This window comes from Pleuronectes platessa, chromosome 3 (assembly GCF_947347685.1).
Source record: "Pleuronectes platessa chromosome 3, fPlePla1.1, whole genome shotgun sequence".
NCBI classification, from domain to species: domain Eukaryota; kingdom Metazoa; phylum Chordata; class Actinopteri; order Pleuronectiformes; family Pleuronectidae; genus Pleuronectes; species Pleuronectes platessa.
The window spans coordinates 7,414,835-7,436,549 of record NC_070628.1 but is presented as its reverse complement, the minus strand read 5'-3'; the positions used below and the strand labels follow the sequence as shown (position 1 = coordinate 7,436,549).

Genomic DNA, 21,715 nt, shown 5'->3' with positions numbered 1-21,715 from the left:
GATCTAATTGTGGATAATGAATAATTAAACAGTTATTCATTCTCGGGCTGTTCAGTTAATTGTTAGCTGATTTATTGAACAGGGACAGTGCACATTAATAGACATTGATTTTAAATGCACCAGAGTTCACCGAGAGGCTGTTTCTTTTATCTGTAAGTCCCTGAACAGATGTAGAACAGACGTCCTGCTCCACCTGCCGTCATCTTCATCTGTCAACTTAACGTTTAAATTCGTTTAAATTATTATTTGATGCAGATTAATATGTTTTTAATGGGGAAAATACACACATACACACAAATTTGCTAAGTTTCAATAAATATAAAGTATATCTGGGGATAAACATTTAGGCATGAATCAAGAAACAAGTGATATTGAATTTATGACTTAACAGAATTACTGTCAATGCCATTACATTTCATCGGGGGGGGGGGGGGGGCATGTCTGTCTGAGCCAAATATCCATTCAATCGTTGTGCAGAATTTGTCTGAGCCTCTGAGAAACTTAATCATATTTAATCGATTGTCGATCGAGGATTAATTATTGAAGATGGCGAATACGTATCAGACGTCTAAGGAGGAGCCTCGTGCTGGAAACATCCCTACGACAAATACATCACACACAGACACACACGTGATCTCACAGTAGGAACAGAGGGTCTTTATTGAAAGGACATCAGACTGTGAGAAACCAGCAAGAAACACAGAGACCAGTTCTGTTGTCTCTTCGTGTGGGACCTTTACAAACCTGTGAAATGTTCCTAGATGTGGGAGTTACCTACAGGATCCTCACTGAAAAGTGACTGCACACGGACAACCTCAAAGTGCAGAGGACCCCTTCCACGTACGACTGAGGAGTGTGTGCTGAAGTGTGTTGGTGTTTGCCTGTGTAAGTGCTTGTGTCTTTGCTGGCAGGAGGAGGAGGAGGAGGAGGAGGAGGAGGAGGAGGAGGAGGAGGAGGGGGTATCTACGCAGTCGGATAAGTCGTGACCAGGTCGTGTCCCTCTGGTGGTCTCATTCTGGCCCGAGCATGGGCCTCACAGTACAGCTGCCCCTCCACGAAGAAGTATCCCTTCTGCTTGAGGTTGACGTCACAGTCGGTGCACACAAAGCAGCCGGGGTGGCGATATTTGTCCCGAGCCTTCACCACCGTGCCCCTGCACCATCACCAACACAGAGAGGGACGTGTTCAATGCAAAGAACTGAGTATAAATAATTACAGCATCATCATACAGTATCACACAGTAAAAAAGCATTAATGCCATTTCAGTTTTTGACAGGTTTGTATACAACTTTTGTGGTTGTGCTCTAAAATACTTTAAATAAATTGAACAACAAAATATACTATAGAAATGTATATTTTTAACAGGGATAAATACTTCTTACTGACAGACTCACTATAAAACCATAAGCAATAGTATCAATGTATTTTCTAAATGCTGAACAAATTGTCTTACTTTTGGTAAGAATACACAGTATGTATAGAATATCTTTAATATCTTAAAAGTCATCTTAATAGTTTTATATATACATATTAAACAGTGAATTTAATGAATCATTGTATTACATAATTTGCCAAAGGGTATTTTAAATATCTGATGTAAAATGTGATTTAAAAAAGGTAAATAAACAGTAAATACAAATTATCTATTGAAGGTCATAAAGTACAGTTCACATTCTGAACAGTATGTTCGGACAGAGCCGTGTTTACTCGTCTTCACGTAGTTTGTCCTGCTGTGTTGTTCCTGCACTTTCCTCTCAGCCTTTGTTTGGACCGATTCCTGAAACGTCAGAAATGTGATTCACAGATGATTCCTTCTATTTTTACTCACACGATCCCATTCCCACACTTGTCGCAGACGGGCAGTTTCTGCAGGTTTCCTGTGGGTGGCGTCGGTTTGTTCATCGGGGCTTTGACTGTCCTGGTCACAATGGGACGTGTGCCTGCCCCAGTGAGAGAGAGAGAGAGAGAGAGAGAGAGAGAGAGAGAGAGAGAGAGAGAGAGGCATTCAACAAAACAACCCTGGACATGATTACAGCACAACCATACAAAACAAAACACTTCAGAGACATGGACGCTCACGAGCGCTCAAATCACTTCAAAGACTGTTCTGGTCGGGTCACAGACACATTTCACCCTCCACTCCACCAGGACACATTCATACTCATAAATTACTAAAGGAAACACATGTAGGAGTGGTTCTGTAACAACGTATTGTGCAGCTCCAACACAACACACCTCAAATAATTAGGGGAACACAGGTTACATTGTGTCACAGTGGCTTATTGTGTAGCTTGAATTGTGGCTGTTACGAGACTGGTGAGTCACTCAGAATCTAAATATACCATCAGTGATTCACGTTCTAATGTTGTACAGTTCACATCTGTTGCTGGTGTCATAATCATAGACTGTACATAGAGATGGACGACATGACAGCTGCCCAAAAGTGAGGCCAAATCATCTTGATCGCCCCCTGGTGGCTGACTGCATTAAAGGTCAAACTAAAATGGTTTTCTGTCATTTTAAGTGTCGTTGTTATCACACTGATGGTTGCTCATGGGTTCATTTTTCTGATAAGCTGAAATTTCATGATTGACAGCTGAGACTGAGTCAATTGGTCGAGTGCTTGTATCTGAGGGACCTGGATCCACACCACAAGATGGCAGCATCCATTTCTTTTACAACGGGAGGAGATGGAGATGTGGTGTCCATCTTTGTATAAAGTTTATTGTCACAATGAACAGGAACTGAATTTAGCTTAAAAACGAGCAGCTTAAAGGTAAAGGAGTAAAACTCTGGGGTCATAAAAGTCACCATATCTGATTGGTGCATAGAGGTTGGGTAAAAGTTTTCCAAAAACAGTTTTCCGACTACAAACCAGCAAGAAGAGCTCAAAAAAAAGAAAATATAAGAATCTCTATGTTGGAACAACCACAACTTTTAACTTTTGTCAAGGAGGCCACAGCAGATAAATGAGAAAATATCTCTGCAGGGTCTTTAAAACATCTCCATGCATCTGCAAGGTAAAACAGTGTTATCCTTCAAAGTATCTCCTCTCTCTACTGGATCATTTCAACCTGTAGAACGCTGTTTGTGTGGTGGAGGGAATGTGTTTGTCTGGAAGTGAAAGGAAGAGCTCACCATCACTGTCAATAAAGTCCTGCAGCGCTCGGAAGGAGCCAGACTGTCGAGGCTCCTGAGGATCCTCCTGGTCCTGCTGCAGCATCCGGTAGACGTCAGACTCCTCGATGCTGCTCAGAGTCCTGGGACTGAGCGCGCACACACACACACACACACACACACACACACACACACACACACACACACACACACACACACACACACACACACACACACACACACACACACACACACACACACACACACACACACACACACACACACACACACACACACACACACACACAAATAAATACACATGGGTCTTTTGACAGTGATAGATTCAACTTTTCATCAGACCACCCAGAGTCCACTTCATGAAGACGGATGGTTTCATGCTCAATATGTTTTATAATCTTAACTTTGCTGCCCCTGTGTGTTTAGTTTTTTTATCAGGTGAGAAGCAGCTGGTCGACTTCACAGAGCTGCAGCATCGTGTTTCCTCCTTATAAGGAGAAAAAGGAGGATGAGTAAGAACTAAATTTATGGACTTGACCACAGAGAGCAGAGCAGGACATGATGTTGAGGAGTGAAAACAGCTCTGGTTGAGATGTAAAGCTGCTGTCGTCCTGCACAGTGCAACAGATTCTATCAGAATATGAGTTCTGCAGTTTTAAATCCATCATAACGTCCGATTAAATGATTCTAAACTATCAGAGCGATTTGTATCAGTTGTCGTGACATACGGTTGTTGTGAGTCATGTTTTGCTCATAAATTGTGCGTAAGCGATGGAGGGATCCTCTCCGGCGTCCTGTGGTCATATATCCTCAGGCTGACACATCGTATATATATCGGGTGGCCTCCTGAAATCCACAGGGCTGAAATCAGATGTGAGGGCTGAGGCGCTGACAAGCTGTGACACCTTCAGAACAACTGTCCCACTGAGTGGCACATCGATTTAGCCTGTGAGTCATGTGAAGAGCAGGTGGAACCAAGTGAATGAAACGTTACAGCAGAAAGACACAGAGGAGGAATCACAGCAGGAACTAGATCCACAGATCATTTCTACCCACTGAGGGAAAATGAAGAGAGGTTGAGGCCCGAAAGTGATGTAATGTTAGTTAGTTAGTTAGTTAGCTAGTTAGATGACCAGTGCCAGATGTATTCCTCTATGTTAACTGTGATGGGCTTCAGCTTTAGGACCCTGTATATAAGATAATTATTGATGGATGGATGGAAAGATAACACAATTCTGCTGATAAATATTCAATTTATACAAATTTCTTTTGCATATTAAGTTGTCTAATATTATCTTATATAAAAGGCTATTTTACTCTATGTATTATTGGATAATTTTGTATACGTGTTATGGTTTATTTTTCACATTCCCCCTTGCTGTCCCTACTTGTATATTTAGTATCTTTTAACAAATTAACATGTTATTAAATTAATTTGAATTTCATTTGAATATTGGTAAATATAAGCTTAGAATTACATTAATGCTATTCTTCTTTTATGTGTGTGTGTGTGTGTGTGTGTGTGTGTGTGAGTGGGTGAATGTGTGTTAGTGTGTGTGTGTGTGTGTGTGTGTGTGTGTGTGTGTGTGTGTGTGTGTGTGTGTGTGTGTGTGTGTGTGTGTGTGTGTGTGTGTGTGTGTGTGCGTGTGTGTGAGTGGGTGAATGTGTGTTAGTGTGTGTGTGTGTGTGTGTGTGTGTCCGTGTGTGTGTGTGTTTTGGCCCACATCCTACATCCGGCCCACATACACATGGAATGATGGCACTTGGACAGTCCACTCAAGTTCTGGGCCAGATCTTGTCAGCCATAACATTTGTTTTGAGATATTTGGGCCACATGGTTTCTTTACAAGTGGGTCACCAGAAGACCAGAAGTGCTGCATCACTGCCTGAAGTGGCCCAAGTAGCTGCACCCTGTTCCTATCACAGATGAACAGACTGAACACCTCACATGCTGTTAGTTTCTGTGCCGTTTGACTCCTGATGAGCTGCAGGGACCAGTCACCTGTCAGGCTTCGTGGGGAAGATCCCTCGGATCTGACCCTCCATGGCGTCCTGGATGTTACCCGAGGAGTAGAGGCCTATGGGCGTGTTGTAGGCCGTGCTGACCACCTGGCGCTTCTCATCGATGTTTGCCGCAGCGACAAACGGCTGAGCTTTGCGGTTGTGACCGGTGCCAATGGGTTTGAACTCCTGAGCGGAGGAGGAGGAGGGAACAAGAAGAGGAGAGGTGAGATGAAGGTGGAGATGCAGAATGTGGTGAATGAGGTTTTCTGACACCTTCACAAACCTGCTGCTCTGCTTCGAGGTTGATTTTATACGGATGAGCTCGGCCCTCCTCCATGACACGAGGCGTCCACAGTCTGGTTTCATTCCTGGGTATCAAACACAGATCCTAGTCAGTGTGTGTGTGTGTGTGTGTGTGTGTGTGTGTGATTTTTTAAGGTTTGGTTCAGTACTATTGTCTCATAAAACTGAATTCACATGTAAAAAGTTGAAACTAAGTGCAGAGGGTGGAAGGAAAGCTCCAGGAAGCAGTTTGCTATTTTTGGTCATTGATCATTTCTGAATGTTACAAAACAATAAAGTCCTCTTTTGTTTTTTTATTAATATAAAACAGATGAAACTCTGGACTGTTAAGATTAATACGTGGTTCATATTAGAAAAAAGCAGTGATTTCGAACCTTAGCAAGGATCCTAAGAATTTGATTTTAACTGATTTAATCCTTTCACTGGATGATTAAAAGCTTTTAAGAATTATTTAAATAGTTAATAAAGTCATTAAATCCACAGTGGGCGAGTGGGCGTGTCGATGATGCAAAAAACTGGTGGCCTCCATTCCCAGTTCTCTGTGGAGTTGCTTGAAAGAAACTCAATTGCCGTGTTGCACTTTCTTTGCTTACGGTAGAAGTTGCGAAAAGTTCATCTTTGCAAAAATGGACAAAGATCTGAACAAATCGAGGAAGGACGGAACGGAAAAGGCCAGAGAGAGAAAAATAATGAAGTCACTCCAGGCTGATGCTGCAACATGGCTGAGGATTAACTTCATGTTTATTGGCAGCAGGAGCAGAAAGTCCAGCCCCAGTCTGTCAGTGTCTCAGGATGAAAACAAGGGTTCATATAAGACACGGACAGAGACGTCAACTTGGAGAGACAATGAGATTCAAGAGCTTTTGGCGATAAGGACCAACGCCTGGGTCAATGTGGGTCGTTTTCCTCCATTCTTCAATTATGAAAAGCAAACTAAGGAAAATATGTGAACCCACATTTTTTCCTGAGTTTGTCTTTTGTCCGTTCGTGTTTGAAAGCAGCTCGATATGTGACCTGACACAGTTCATTGGACGGACACAGTAAAAGGAGCAACTGAACCATTTGTAATTCAATACAGCTTCATAACAATCGCCTTCAAACGTTACTTGGAATTAGATCCACAGCTGCTGGACACAGGAATGGAAAAATGAGAGCTACACAAACACTGTGATTCCTGCCCAGCTGTTGTATTGAGTTTTATGATACTGTCCAGGTGTCTCTCTTAGCTCGTGCACTTTAACGACCTTTCCACAGTGAGACGGAGCTGACTGGTGGACTCTTTAATCTTGTTCTGGGCTTCGCTGTGCAGCAGGTCCGAGGCCGGGAATCCCTCGATGGCCAGGATGACGTCGCCGGCGCACAAGTTGGCGACGGCGGCTTTGCTACCCGGAGTGATCTGAGAGAGAGAGAGAGAGAGAGAGAGAGAGAGAGAGAGAGAGAGAGAGAGAGAGAGAGACAGAGAGAGACAGAGAGAAGGAGAGAGACAGAGAGAAGGAGAGCAAATAAAGACTGGATTGAAATAGGTGATATTAAACTCAATATAAAACAGTGGAGAAACATGACAAATCCAGATGTTTCTATATCAGACATGAGGGATCGCTGAAGGTTTGATGAAAGTTTGATGTGTACAGAATTATGCACATAATGTATAATGAAGATCGGTAAATACTCGAGAATTACTACCTAACACTTCGGGCCTCTATAGTTTTTTTTCTGTATTTTTGGAAAGCATGAGGACATTAGATCTGAAAAAAAAATTGAAAACTATTTGTTTGCTTGAATTCTTAGAAGAAAACAATTCCATACGTAAAATAAATTGTGTATATTTTTCAGTTCAGAACAAAAGCCAAAATAATCCTTGTCCAAATTCATCTGACAGCTCATATCACCGGAGGTCATGAGAAGCTCGGGACACAAACACCAGGTCATGGGTCGGAAAAGGTTATATTCTATATAAATATATATATTCATGCATATAGACCCATTCATAACAAATATGTTGGTTTCCAAGTCAATCAATCCTTTAATTCAGGGAAGCTTTTGTTTGCTCAATCGATCACATCCAGATTAAAATATGGCTTATTTAGAAAAGACCAATGCAGCTGGTGCTTCTTGGGCTAGTTTTGTTCATTTTTGAATTATGCTTTTGATTTTGCCTTAAAAAACCTTTTCATTGTCAATGCTTGGTATGATTTCAGCACAGCATCGCATATTTGAACAGACAATTGATTTTTCTCTTCAACATATTGGACCCAAAAAAGGGATTCCATCACCGCCACAGAGACTCTAAAACTTAAATAATCAAAATAAATGTTCCTACTAAACGTGATGAAGAAGTTCTGCAGTGGGAATCTAACCATTGTTTTTTCATTGGGCTTCAAGGTTCAATACAATGTGAACGAACTATAAAATGAACTTTGTTCTGTTAATTAGTTATTTCACTGAAAACAGAAAACTGTGTCCTGTACTTTCTGTTCCTTCATGAAAACCTTTACAAACAGCCCAGATGCTGCAGCCTGATGAAAACGTATATTCTGTTCTCCATCAGCGACACCTCATCTCTTAATACATTCCTCTACGACCAGGCCCCCTGTTCACCATCCCCTGCTGGGATCACAGCTCTTACACGACTCGTTCTCGGAGTCTCACCTGGTCTCAATACGAAGAAAACAGCCTCCACTAAGAATCCAAACTATTCAAACTAATAACAACGGAGAGTCTGGATCTGAGTTTCTGTTCACCACATGTAAACTGTGTATCTGAGGTTCCCGTTCCACACAGAAAGCCACTGCCCCGGGTTGCTGTGTGCACGTTTACTGTCTGTCCCACGTCATGGAGATATAATAGTTTCTCAGTAAGTGATCGCATCCAGATGGAACATGTAACTCCGTCTGCCAGGAAGTGCTCAACATGACTGAGAACTCCCAGGAAAAGCCTTGAAGGTCGGGGAGGACGGCTCGGGAGCCTCAGACCGAACCCAACATTCCCACTGACGCTCCGCAGGTCGTGACCTATGATCAGACATATTGAATAACAGGTTGTAGGAAACTCAGCTTCACTGGGACGTTACACCGAAACTTCTCTGAGCTCATCTGCCTATAAATAACGGTGGATGAAAGTGCTGAGGGACGTCTCATAGCTGCCAAAGAGGGAGCAGCCATTTACAGTGGACTGCTGCTGTCTGACTGCGTGTTTTACTGCTCTGGAGTCTGTTACCTGAACCTGAACCGGTTTGGTTGGATCCTTTTGTTTCAGGGCTGGCTCCTTGTCTTTTCCAACATTCATCTTTGTATAAATCACAAGAACAAGATCCGTCTTCTTTTGCTTTCTTCTCTCTGTTGGGTTTTGTCTCTCGCTTGCTTCCTTAAATCTCAACTAATTTGAATAAAAACTTCATTCTTTTTTCACTTGAGATAATTGTGTAGAATTTTCCATTGATTAAGGTGGAGGGATTGAAAAGGGGAAGAGAAATTGCAGAAAAAGTAAGAGCTGTTGTTTTCATTTGAGAAACAAAGCTTAAAGGAGAATAGTTATTGGACTCCCATCCACTAATTGCCTAGAAACACAACACTGCAGGTTTCCCTTATCTGCTGAATGAGTTCACAGGCAACAGTTGTCCTTTCCTTTCTTTATAAGATCATAATTCTGATAATTATATAAAAAATGTGTTCAAAATCTGTCAGGGAAGTTTGGAAAGTTACAAGGACACAGATTAAAAAAAATTCTGAGTTTACTCCACATATGGATCAAGCTTAGATAATTCTACAAGTGAATCCTCCACTTCCCATAATGCAACTCAGTTGTAAATTGGTTTCCATTGATTTGTTTTAACAGATGGATGGAAGAATGGATGCTGCATTAAATGACAAACAAGCTTGAAATACATAAACGTGACATAAGAAATCAATTTTCTTAGAGTTCAATTAGAATTTGCAGAACATTTGGATAGAAATCTAGTTTGTATCCTTCATCAGATCCGTCCCACCTGGTAAAAGTCTGCAAATCTCCACTCAAACTAAAACGACTGTGATTCCCTCAGACTTTTAAAAAGCTGCTCCAGAGTCTCGGGGGAAACGATCCAGCTGTTTGCAGCGACTCAGCGTGACATGAGGTCGGAGCTGGTCTCCATGTGGTCATGTGACCCAGTCGGTGGCTCTTTAAGGCCGCTCTGTGCTGCGCGGAGAAAAAGATGATAATCACTTGTGTTTACTTTCCTCGAGCGGCTGGGAACTTCTGAGGCTCGTGAGGATGTTCCTGACCAAACATGGCAGTGAAGAGAAACACTGGCCTCACGAGTGCTGCAGTCTGTGGCTTCGCTGCAGCAGCTAACACACACACACACACACACACACACATACTGGTTTCCATGGTTTGTGGGGCGTGCACTTTTTATCATAACCTGTGGGGACCACCCTTTCTAGAGGTTGTGGAAGTATGAAAAAAATCAGGGACACTAAGAAAAAATCTGTTAGTACATGCACACCTTAAAATATCTAAATTTATGAAGTAGTGTTTTGACTGTGCAAAATGGGGACCTTAGAAAAAACGGGTAGGTATGGCTGATGGGGACCTCATTTACATATCATTTGCATGACTCACACAACTTGTTATAAGACTAATGGGGACCATGCTTCAATAAAGCATTATTATATACATTATTACTGATACCGTAAGTCCTTCCATTATTACATTTGTTAGAGCTGTTTGTTTAAAACTAATAAAGTCTAGCCAAAAAAGAACAAAAGTTGTTGATAGAAAATGTAGAGATATAACATGATACCTGTAAATGGTGATAGGGATGCAAAGCATCACTTTGTACAGAAAATCTTGCTGTTCATGAACTCCGCCTTACAATGAAGCAGAATTTGATAGGACTATTAGTGTAATGTGGTTGAAGTGAATATAAACTTATCAAACAGTGACGGGCTATCTATATCTCTACAAAGAATAATTCTTATTCAGTCAAATTTGTAAGATATTTTTAATTTCAGACAGACAACCACATAGCAACCGCTTACTGGTGGTAATCTTCCCATTATTTACTTAATTTCCTCTTGTTGGCTGTAATGCGGTTATATATGTAGAATTTCACATTCTGCCAGCTCCGGTCCTTAAGAGCTTCTGGTTCAGCCCTTTAACACTTCTCACAGTCAAACTTTGCTGGAACAATTCAAGATGTGATGAATCGATTCATGTGCCTTTCCACTGCCTTCACGTCTGTCCTCTTCCAGGGTGTTTTCTTCTTTTGGGCAGTTGTACCTTTAAGTGGTCGGAAAAACACATTTGTAAATACAAGGACTCCAAAGTGTGTAAGAGTTATAATCCAAAGTTACAAGTTCTATAAAGTATAAACTAACTTCTACAGTATAAGAAAACACTGATATGTGCATTCTGCCTGAAATTGTCAGTGGGAAAGAGGATTTTGATTCAATTTTCTTATAAGCTGTACATGCTGTGTTATATTAAAAAATACCCTGTTCATTCTGATCAATGACATGGACTCACATTCACTGACATAAATTTCTCAAAATTGTCATGAAGAAAATACTGTATTTATAAAATGTTGAATCTGTTGGATAAATAAAAACAATGTACTGATTCACTCATTAATCTAACTAACTATGGATTTGTGAGGACGTAGGACAGGTGGTTGGTATAGGGACTAGTTGTTTGTATGTTTATACTATTAAAACTAACTGTTTTGAGTCCTACTTTAAGCACCTAATAGACTCTAGAATCAGCCAAACAACCCTTTATCTGATTATTGCAGACATGAATATACAGATAAAACTAAATTAAATGGGGGCAGCAACAGTTATGCGGCAAAGGTCTGAAATGACAAAGTATTGGTGGCAACATCTTCAGTTGGCGACACCGAAAACAGTCTCTGATCTGGCCTTTTTTTTATGACTGCTATCTAACGATGTCCTTTATAGTCTGACTTGACCGGGGTTCTTCTACTGCTCTGTGGGCTTCAGGTGTAATGTTTTGACCATCCAAAATCATGTTGTCTGGTGTTGTATAATCGCAGACAGTGGGGCCCATTGAGCTATCAGGATCATTAAGAGGCAGAAATGTGTTCTTAAAGTTTAGTTGAACTGAAGCATCACTGTCACTGTCACTTTCGGATATGGTATCTGGTACGTGATCATCTGCACTCTCTGATGACGAATCAAATAGTTCAGAATCTTCCAGATCTGTGTCTTTCATCTAAAAAAATTTATGAAAAGATTATAAATATGTAGAGCTGTAACAGTTAGATGAGAAATTATTCATTGTGCTGTTTTGCAAGTTTTGTGTCATAATTTGATTATTTTAGCAGTTTATATTATAATAAGCAGAATAATTTGACTGTTCTGAAAAAAAAAGACTATATCGAATTGCAGCAACTTGAAAAATTGAAGTGCAACTGAAAGTGATTGTAGGCCGTCTTAATTTTGGTACAAAAGTCTCAGTTTCATTTTTGAACTCTGTAATCTGAAAATAAAGGCACATACGCAATAAATAATTTAGTAAAAGTGCATATAAGAATTTTTGAGACCAAAGTTGTGTCTGCTCTGCTAAACTAATTCTGAATTCACAATCTAGAAAAAACATGTTTCACACATTTTACACACAACATTATAGTTCATCGTGGGGACCAGTTTTATCTAACTTTTCAAAAACAGTTACTACTTGCACACTGTCAGAAGGTGTGTTGTGGGGACCACGTGAATACAAAATGTAGAGTGATAATTTATCAAGAAAGAAAATACTGTGAAGTTTGAAATCGACCATGAATATACCTCTACCACTAACCTTCAAGATGCCATACTTGAAATGTCATTGTATACCAATTTACATAACTTCTGACCAGTAAAGCTATTTGTCATTCACACAACTTAAAACAGGCTTTGTGGGGACATTTTACACACAACATTATAGTTCATTGTGGGGACCAGTTTTATCTAACTTTTCAAAAACAGTTACTACTTGCACACTGTCAGAAGGTGTGTTGTGGGGACCACGTGATTCCAAAATGTAGAGTGATGATTTATCAAGAAAGAAAATACTGTGAAGTTTGAAATCGACAATGAATATACCTCTACCACTAACCTTCAAGATGCCATACTTGAAATGTCATTGTTTACCAATTTACATAACTTCTGACCAGTAAAGCTATTTGTCATTCACACAACTTAAAACAGGCTTTGTGGGGACATTTTACACACAACATTATAGTTCATTGTGGGGACCAGTTTTATCTAACTTTTCAAAAACAGTTACTACTTCTGACCAGCGAATCTCTTTCTCGTTCACACAACTTAACACATGCTTTGTGGGGACATTTTACACACAACATTATCGTTCATTTTGGGGACCAGTTTTATCTAACTTTTCAAAAACAGTTACTACTTGCATACTGTCAGAAGGTGTGTTGTGGGGACCACGTGACTCCAAAATGTAGAGTGATAATTTATCAAGAAAGAAAATACTGTGAAGTTTGACATCGACCTTGAATATACCTCTACCACTAACCTTCAAGATACCATACTTGAAATGTCATTGTTTACCAATTTACATAACTTCTGACCAGTAAAGCTATTTCTCATTCACACAACTTAACACATGCTTTGTGGGGACATTTTACACACAACATTATAGTTCATTGTGGGGACCAGTTTTATCTAACTTTTCTGAAACAGTTTGTTCTTCTGACCAGCGAAGCTCTTTCTCGTTCACACAACTTAACACATGCTTTGTGGGGACATTTTACACACAACATTATAGTTCATTGTGGGGACCAGTTTTATCTAACTTTTCAAAAACAGTTACTACTTGCACACTGTCAGAAGGTGTGTTGTGGGGACCACGTGAATACAAAATGTAGAGTGATAATTTATCAAGAAAGAAAATACTGTGAAGTTTGAAATCGACCATGAATATACCTCTACCACTAACCGTCAAGATGCCATACTTGAAATGTCATTGTATACCAATTTACATAACTTCTGACCAGTAAAGCTATTTGTCATTCACACAACTTAAAACAGGCTTTGTGGGGACATTTTACACACAACATTATAGTTCATTGTGGGGACCAGTTTTATCTAACTTTTCTGAAACAGTTTCTACTTCTGACCAGCGAAGCTCTTTCTCGTTCACACAACTTAACACATGCTTTGTGGGGACATTTTACACACAACATTATCGTTCATTGTGGGGACCAGTTTTATCTAACTTTTCTGAAACAGTTTGTTCTTCTGACCAGCGAAGCTCTTTCTCGTTCACACAACTTAACACATGCTTTGTGGGGACATTTTACACACAACATTATAGTTCATTGTGGGGACCAGTTTTATCTAACTTTTCAAAAACAGTTACTACTTGCACACTGTCAGAAGGTGTGTTGTGGGGACCACGTGACTCCAAAATGTAGAGTGATAATTTATCAAGAAAGAAAATACCGTGAAGTTTGAAATCGACCTTGAATATACCTCTACCACTAACCTTCAAGATGCCATACTTGAAATGTCATTGTTTATCAATTTACATAACTTCTGACCAGTAAAGCTATTTCTCATTCACACAACTTAAAACAGGCTTTGTGGGGACATTTTACACACAACATTATAGTTCATTGTGGGGACCAGTTTTATCTAATTTGTCTGTAACAGTTTCTGCTTCTGACCAGCGAAGCTCTTTCTCGTTCACACAACTTAACACAAGCTTTGTGGAGACATTTTACACAAAACATTGCATTTCCTTGTGTGTACAAGTTTTACCTAATTGTTCACACACAGTTTCTACACAAACTCTGAACAAAGAGTGATCATATAATGATAAAACAGTGATGGACATGAATTTACCTCTTCAGGTGTGGTCTTTGGCCCAAAGGCACAATCCATCAGACTCTCTGAGTGGACAGGATCTGAATCATCCTCCTCCATGGTGTTAACAGTGATGCTGGTTGTCTGTAAACAAAAGTAAAACGTTCCCAATATTTACTTATATTATATTCCAATATTTCTATTCAGATAAAGTTTTGAGATTACATCCATGTCATAAGCGGGACTGGATACATTTGGCAAATGACCCTGATTCTTTAACATATAAAGTGATAGCATTTCAATGCTTTGTAATTATGCCCAAACCCATTTCGCCCCTTCTCCCTAACCCTACCCCTTGTTTTCGAGGGTATTCTTGCCCCTTGAAACAGAGGTTGAAATCTTCCCCATCTAATTGGGACAGCCCTCCAAGAGCCGTTACATAACCAGTGGTCATCGCAAAAACCTGCGACGACATCAGTAGTCTTCGATGTAAACACAAGCGACAAAAGGTTTTGCTTGGTATGTCATTGTAAAAACATTATTGAGATCTTTAATGAACCAATGCTATTGTTTGCAATCACTAAAGTGACAAACCTATAATATCCTAATATCATCTATGCTAATGCAGGTGAATCAATGACTTTTCCATTCATCCAATGGAAGTTGAAAAGTTTGGACACTCTGCACTATTTCACATATAAATCCAAATCAGAGCTTCAGGCTGCTAGCAGAGGTTTGTAGACAACCCTGCTAGGATGCAGTGTTAATAGAGGATCATTCAGTTCAGTAACATAATATCTATAATGATCTAAACTGACCTTCAATAGCTTCTTAAAACTTTTGTAAATTAGATTCCTGTTTGTTATTTCATGTTCCTGTTATTTTCACTACACTAAGTGGTCGCTCATGCATTGCAGCTTAAAGTCCAAACAAGTTGTGATAGGCAATCCTGGTATTTTTTGTATATGTAACGTGTACATGGTTATAACAATATTAATACAGCCAAATTAGGTCCACATATTTCTCATTCTACTAAATTGTTGTGATACTTGACTCATTGTATTTGCTGTGTTCTGTGCAACATACCTGTGTTCGCCATGGGCAGTCTTCACCTCCATAATTATAGGCGATTTCTTCTCCTTCTTTAATGTCATCCAGGGCAAATAAACAAAGGTGGGGTTCTCCATTAACATCAATTTTTTTCATTTTGGAGTTAGTACGTCTGTGTTCATCATTAACTTGTCACCCAATTGAGCCATCTTCTCTAAAGGCATCAATACTTGAGAAATTGGAAAAATTGAAAAAGAAAAAATACAAATGTCACAATATATAGTATATGAAGTGTAGTTTAGGAATTCTTAAGTCCACTTGAAGGCAAACATGAATGCAGCACATCAGGGGTGGTAAAGTTTTCTCCTTCTCTGGGATTCTGCATCACTTATTATATCCTTAAAATGCAGATGCAGATTAAGATGCATTTATTATTCCCAAACACATGCACAGACATGCAAAGGCACACTCATGCAGGTAGGGAAATGTAATCTCTGCTCTTGACCCATCTGGTGCAGGACACACAGAGCAGTGAGCGACCATGTACGGCGCTCGGGGAGCAGATGTTGGGGGAGTAAGGTGCCTTGCTCAGGGGCACTAGACAGGGTAGGGAAACTCTTGGATTTTTGGACAGATCAATCCAGGTTCGTCTTTTGTTGTCTCTCCGTGGAGTCGAACCAGAGACGAACCAGAGACCTTCTCTGTCCAAGTTTCTGCCACTAGACCACCGCCTCTAGACCTCCCCCCTATATTGTACAACAAAGTCTCCTTTACAAATTGTACCCTTTGCAAATATACCACGTCCTGCAAACAATAAAAACATTTTCAATAAAACAGGAGGATCCATTAATTATATTTGTTGACAATGAGTTTATGCTAATATATACTACAAAAGAAACCAAAACTGACCACTGCAGCATTCTAGTCCCTATTAAATGTACTCTGGAGCTTTTCTTTTGATTTTAAATGATAATTATTCATTGATTATTTACAGCAGATACCACCTTACCTTTTACTGCATACATATACTGGACCTCTAATTTGCAGATTTTGTCAGTCTGTGAAATATCATGTTGAATTGCTGATCCGTGGTGGCATTTCTGAAGGAAAAGATTAAAACAAATGAGTTTACTTTAAAATATTTGTTTGATTTGTTTGCTTAGTAAGATTTTGTGGTACTACAAATTGTTGTTGTTGCCTAAAACCTCATGAGGATTGTTTTTCTTGCAAAATTCAACTACAGAAACATTCTCCTTCACTCTCTGTCATGAGTAACGTTTCTGCCTACAGGATGATGCATACTCCCGTGCGTTGTTGCATAAACTATACACATCTACAAACATATATGCACCGTATATCTGTCTTGTGCATGTGTGAAAGCTAAACCGGGTCAAAATCTAAAGCCAATTCTTTAGATTTTACCTGCAGGTCATGCCTGAAAACAGCTTAAATGAGAGATGTTTATGTCTGAATAATTATGAAGGAGTTTGGCTTTCACATATAAAAAACACAGCAGTAGAATTCAGAGAGGAGGAGGCGCCTGGGTAGAGCAAGCCAGAGGCATGACATGATGACAAATTCAGTAGCAGAGAGCATAGTATTTTTGTTAACAGCACATCAAAGATGATGGCAAAAGAATGTCATTGTATTTAGTTTTGCATTTACACCAATGTTACAAGCATTTGAATATGTCCACATTATCAACAAAGAGTCAACAGGGAGATTTTTCATGCTGAGATATTTTTATTATCCCAGTCTCACGTGTGTGAGCTGTTAAAAACACTATGAATTTGCCTACTCGCCGGCTCTGAATCCTCCAGATAATCTCCTGCTGTATTTTCTCAATGGCTTATTCGGACAATCTGCAGAGTTTTTACTGGGGGGGTGACAGGAGAAACTCTGGATTATCCGGAGCGTTTGCGTTTTTACAAACTGCCCCCATCTGGATAGTCTCTTGGTATAATCCAGATTGCAGTGCATGTTTAAAAGCAACTTAAAGAGAGTGAAGTAAGAAGGAAAACACAGCAGCAGCTATTTTTCTGTTGTGATTTTAAACAGGAAATAAATGCATCACTATTTTTACTTCATTTAAATTCAACAAATGTGGTGTTATTCCCACATAATAACTGGTAGTGTTGACACCTTTTCTCTTATCTACCAGGGCAACACAGAACAGAACTGGGTTAAATGAAAACCATGAAAGAATTATCCATAGACTATTCAATATTATTAAGATTAAGATTAAGATGCATTTATTCGTCCCAAACACATGCACAGACATGCAAAGGCACACTCATGCAGGTAGGGAAATGTAATCTCTGCTTTTGACCCATCTGGTGCAGGACACACAGAGCAGTGAGCGACCATGTACGGCGCTCGGGGAGCAGATGTTGGGGGAGTAAGGTGCCTTGCTCAGGGGCACTAGACAGGGCAGGGAGACTCTTGGATTTTTGGACAGATCAATCCAGGTTCGTCTTTTGTTGTCTCTCCGTGGAGTGGCACCAGAGACGAACCAGAGACCTTCTCTGCCCACAGTCCAAGTTTCTGCCACTAGACCACCGCCTTATGAATACAGATACACCTTTCAATTACATTGACCTCATCACACAAGAACTTCTCTCTCCCCTGCTTTAGCTGTACAAACACTTTAACTTTCTATCTGCAAAAAAAGTAATATTTACAGTAAAATTTCTCAGCTTTTACCTGTTTATTTGCCTGACTTTACTAACCTTTCTACTGCTCTACTTTTCTATTCTAGACATTTTATCATATTATTGACTTGTCATTTGTGATTGTGGCTAATTTAACTTAACTGCAGGTTTTAGATTTAATCTTCTATCATTTAATTCCAGATTTATGCCTCTGACCATGTTTCTTTAATAACCTGCTCTGCCTCTTCCACATGAACCTGCCCATTGTTAAATAAGAAAATAAGTTAAAAGGGCCGGTTCATAACCAGCTTCCAAATAGAGGCTATCCAGAGCAGCCAGGTTACACTTCCTCTGTTGTTTAAAATTTAAAGCCCCTCAGCGGAAGCTACAGTCAGACTTAAATTATTCTGTATAATGGTACTGTCTACAATGAGAACAACTGTAATTTGAATTGTCTGACTATAGTCAAAACCTGTGCTCTATAATGTTCTCTATTAATTAACTTAAACATACTAAATATAGCATAACAGGGCTTATATTGATCTTAAGTTCATCATAACAAAATGAGACTCAAAACTCAGAAATGCTTGACTTGATTGTCTCCTTCAGTTTACATAAACTCCTACATATATGCATCATGCATGCAAGTAGTAAGAGAAATGCAGTAAAACATTTGAGGTCTTACACTTAGCCTTTGTAGCTAATCAGAGCTATGAATCATGCTAGCTAGGTACAGGTAATACATGCAATTTGAGGATTCAACACTGCTTATACTTATTTAAGATACAACTGTGCTTACCTTATGCTTTACTTTTGCTCCTCTGCACATGTTCTTATCTTCTTAGCTAGTTTCTCCGGCAAATAATCTTCTTTTACTGTTGATAGCTACCTCTTGATGCTGAAAATGTCATCGCTGCTTGAATCATTACTAATGGGGACAAGGAAGTGGGTGGCACCCAACCATATTTGGAAGATGTGTGTGTGTGAAGCAGTGGGTGCAGTACTAACTAGAAACAGTAGGGCCACCAATGAGCAATGCTCACACACTCACACTCACCAAAAAACATGTCATATGGGCCAATGCTTAAAACTTCACGGGCACCTTCAGAGTAGCTCTAGTAGTCATTTAAAAGGGTTATCCTCATGGGGACCGGGATTTTGGTCCCCAAAGCGCAACCGGTCCCCATGACGTGACTGTGTAAACAGTTAACGGTCCCCATCGCGTGATGATTACCAGAACACACACACACACACACACACACACACACACACACACACACACACACACACACACACACACACACACACACACACACACACACACACACACACACACACACACACACACACACACACACACACACACACTGAATGTAATATAAGGTGTTGAACTCTTCTACCACAGAGTCTTTTTTAATTCTCATCTACATCCTCCTTCCAGCAGATTTCCTTCTTGCATTACGTCTCACATTGACACTCCCAGTCTTCTCTCACCACTGTTCTCATATGAGCCACTACCACAGCAGGTGTGAGGTGACTGGGCAGAGCCGCTGGTCTGAGGCCTAAACCCTTTTGGGCAGTAGCTCCTGAGGTCTTTCCCTAAATATAGATGCAGTCATAGGCCCAACAGAGCAGGATTAGTGGATGTCCTCGCACCGGCTCCTGTGTGGCTCCGGGGATTCAGCCCACAGACCAGTCCAAACACTGGTGAAGACGCCACTGGTCATATTCAGGCTGTTCTCTGTTGAGTGAACTCTGACTTAATGTAAACGTTGAATCTAAATAAAGTATTTGTAGGCATCACGTTGAGGGAACTTTGAAAACTTTGTGCTCATCCTACCTGGTTTATCTGCAGTGAAGGTTTTATAGTCAAGGTTTTGTTTATTGCTCCTCGTGTGTGTGGCTGTGTATGAATGTAGATATAATGTATTTATAGTTGTGTTGATAGCATATTTATAATATTCTATTTTAGAGGGACAAAGCTCATTGGACAACACAGAAAATACTGTAAATGAGACAGAATGAACCATAATGGCAAATTTCCATCCGTTCACAAAAAGCGTGAATTATTATTATAATATAATAATTATTATATTATTAATGCCAGAGCTGGTCAGTTTTAGCAAAAACTTATGGACAGAATAAAAGGGATTATTTACTATCTTAGTTTATTTACTGACTACTTATATTTGACGTTTGTCTGTTTCCAGTCAAGTTAAGTGAACTTGTTGCTAAATTCAATCCTCTCGTCTAAGTTTCTTCGGAGAAAGAGGGAATAAGTTTGGTTTTAGTGAGTATGTTCTTTCTGGTTCTTTCAGTTTGATACAGTCACATGATTTAGTTGTTTGGCTGCACTTCGTAACAACAGGAAATGCCTCATCAGTTCCAGGAAATGATCATTTTGAAGGGTAAATTGGGATTGGACAGTTTCAGTCCGCAGCCACAACCTCCTCCGCTTTGCTTTCTAAGATGTTAGATTAATAAATCATGTGTTGATGCAAAATGATAGTTTCTGGGAGTTTTCTTCAATGGACTGAAACGTCCGTGTCTGTTTTCTGTCGGCTCCACCTGTGCTGGAGACAAGATGGATGATGATGTGATGGGATAAATCTTCACTATTTCCTGAGAAGCTGGATTATTACACTACAAATTCAGTCGATCCAGCTACAAACGTGAACTAAAGCAAAAACAAAGCTGATTCTAAAGCTGGAAAATTCAAAATGTATGTTTCTTTGTTGAGATTCGAGTAAATTTTTCCATCAGATTCTCAGTCTGACACGATTTACATGCTCTCTGCAGGACTGAATCTCATTTTACGGAAGGTTTTCCTAAATTCCTCAGTCTGAATTCCACTCGGCGACACAAGCACGTGTGTGTGCACATGTCAGAGGAATAGTGTAAGCTGCTATTTGGGACTAAGCCCCTTGTATTTACTGTGGCACAGGTGCAGACCCCATAGCACACGTCATTCTTTCTCCAGCGAAGCCCCCTGGAAACACAGTGTTGACCATAAACCAAAGACTGACTCATCTGGACTCGAGCACAACGTTTAAAAATCACATCGACAGAAGCAATAAATCATTTGCCCAGAAAAACCCAGAAATGTGCCAGGAAGGGAAATTAAATGAAAATTGAGTCATTGAACAGAATATTAATTTAAAAAACAATATTTTTATCCTCATGTTTTCTGTCACTCACCCTGGAGATGGTCAGGGGCTGGTTGAAGTCCTTCCCCCCCGTCAGGCGAAAGCCCCAGGGTGCCGGACCGTCCAGCACGACGTTGAGTGCCATGACCCTTCAGTGCCCACTGCTGTTAGCTAACCACAGCAACACACAGTGGACCGCTCGCTGCGGGGAACAGTCAGAGAGCACTGCACCATGGGAGTGATGGAGATTTTGTACCATGTTGGGAGGGGAGCGGGGGGGGGAGGAGGAGGAGGAGGAGGAGGAGAATGGACAGACCCCTCCCCAGCAGTGAAGCAACTTGTCAGATTTTGGGAGCTGACTCTTACAGTCTGTGTTCGACCGCCACTTTCTCATCAGTTCTCAAGTGTCAGTTGAGCGTTTGTTGTTTTCTCATTTCTACTTTTCCCCTCAGACACTTTTTTCCCAGTGTTCAAATCAGGTGCAACTACAGCATCAATACTCACACACACAGTTTTGGATCACACACTATAAATAAAGTACTAGGACACTTGAGGATGTAAACCCACCCCTGGTGTTTCTCTTCCCCTGGAGGTTCGGGGGGGGGGGGGGGGGGGG

The 21,715-nt window shown here is 40.3% G+C and overlaps 1 protein-coding gene across 1 annotated transcript; it reads right to left on the bottom strand.

Moving 5' to 3' along the window:
* Positions 1-638: 638 nt before the first annotated feature.
* On the bottom strand, positions 639-21,332 carry LOC128437119 (PDZ and LIM domain protein 3). The gene is made up of 7 exons (XM_053419152.1): positions 21,152-21,332; positions 6,687-6,838; positions 5,423-5,507; positions 5,138-5,325; positions 3,139-3,266; positions 1,829-1,940; positions 639-1,153 (listed from the first exon to the last, which is right to left on the bottom strand). The coding sequence occupies exons 1-7, from the start codon at positions 21,242-21,244 to the stop codon at positions 964-966; spliced, it is 948 nt and encodes a 315-aa protein (XP_053275127.1). The 5' UTR covers positions 21,245-21,332; the 3' UTR covers positions 639-963.
* Positions 21,333-21,715: the final 383 nt, after the last annotated feature.

Excerpts from the sequence above, each read along its gene's own strand:
- LOC128437119 (XM_053419152.1), bottom strand. The coding sequence starts at position 21,244 with ATGGCACTCAACGTCGTGCTGGACGGTCCGGCACCCTGGGGCTTTCGC. Across the intron at positions 6,839-21,151 it reads AGCCCCTGACCATCTCCAGG|ATCACTCCGGGTAGCAAAGC; the intron begins GTGAGTGACAGA and ends TCTCTCTCTCAG. Across the intron at positions 5,326-5,422 it reads ACCTCGAAGCAGAGCAGCAG|GAGTTCAAACCCATTGGCAC; the intron begins GTTTGTGAAGGT and ends TCCTCCGCTCAG.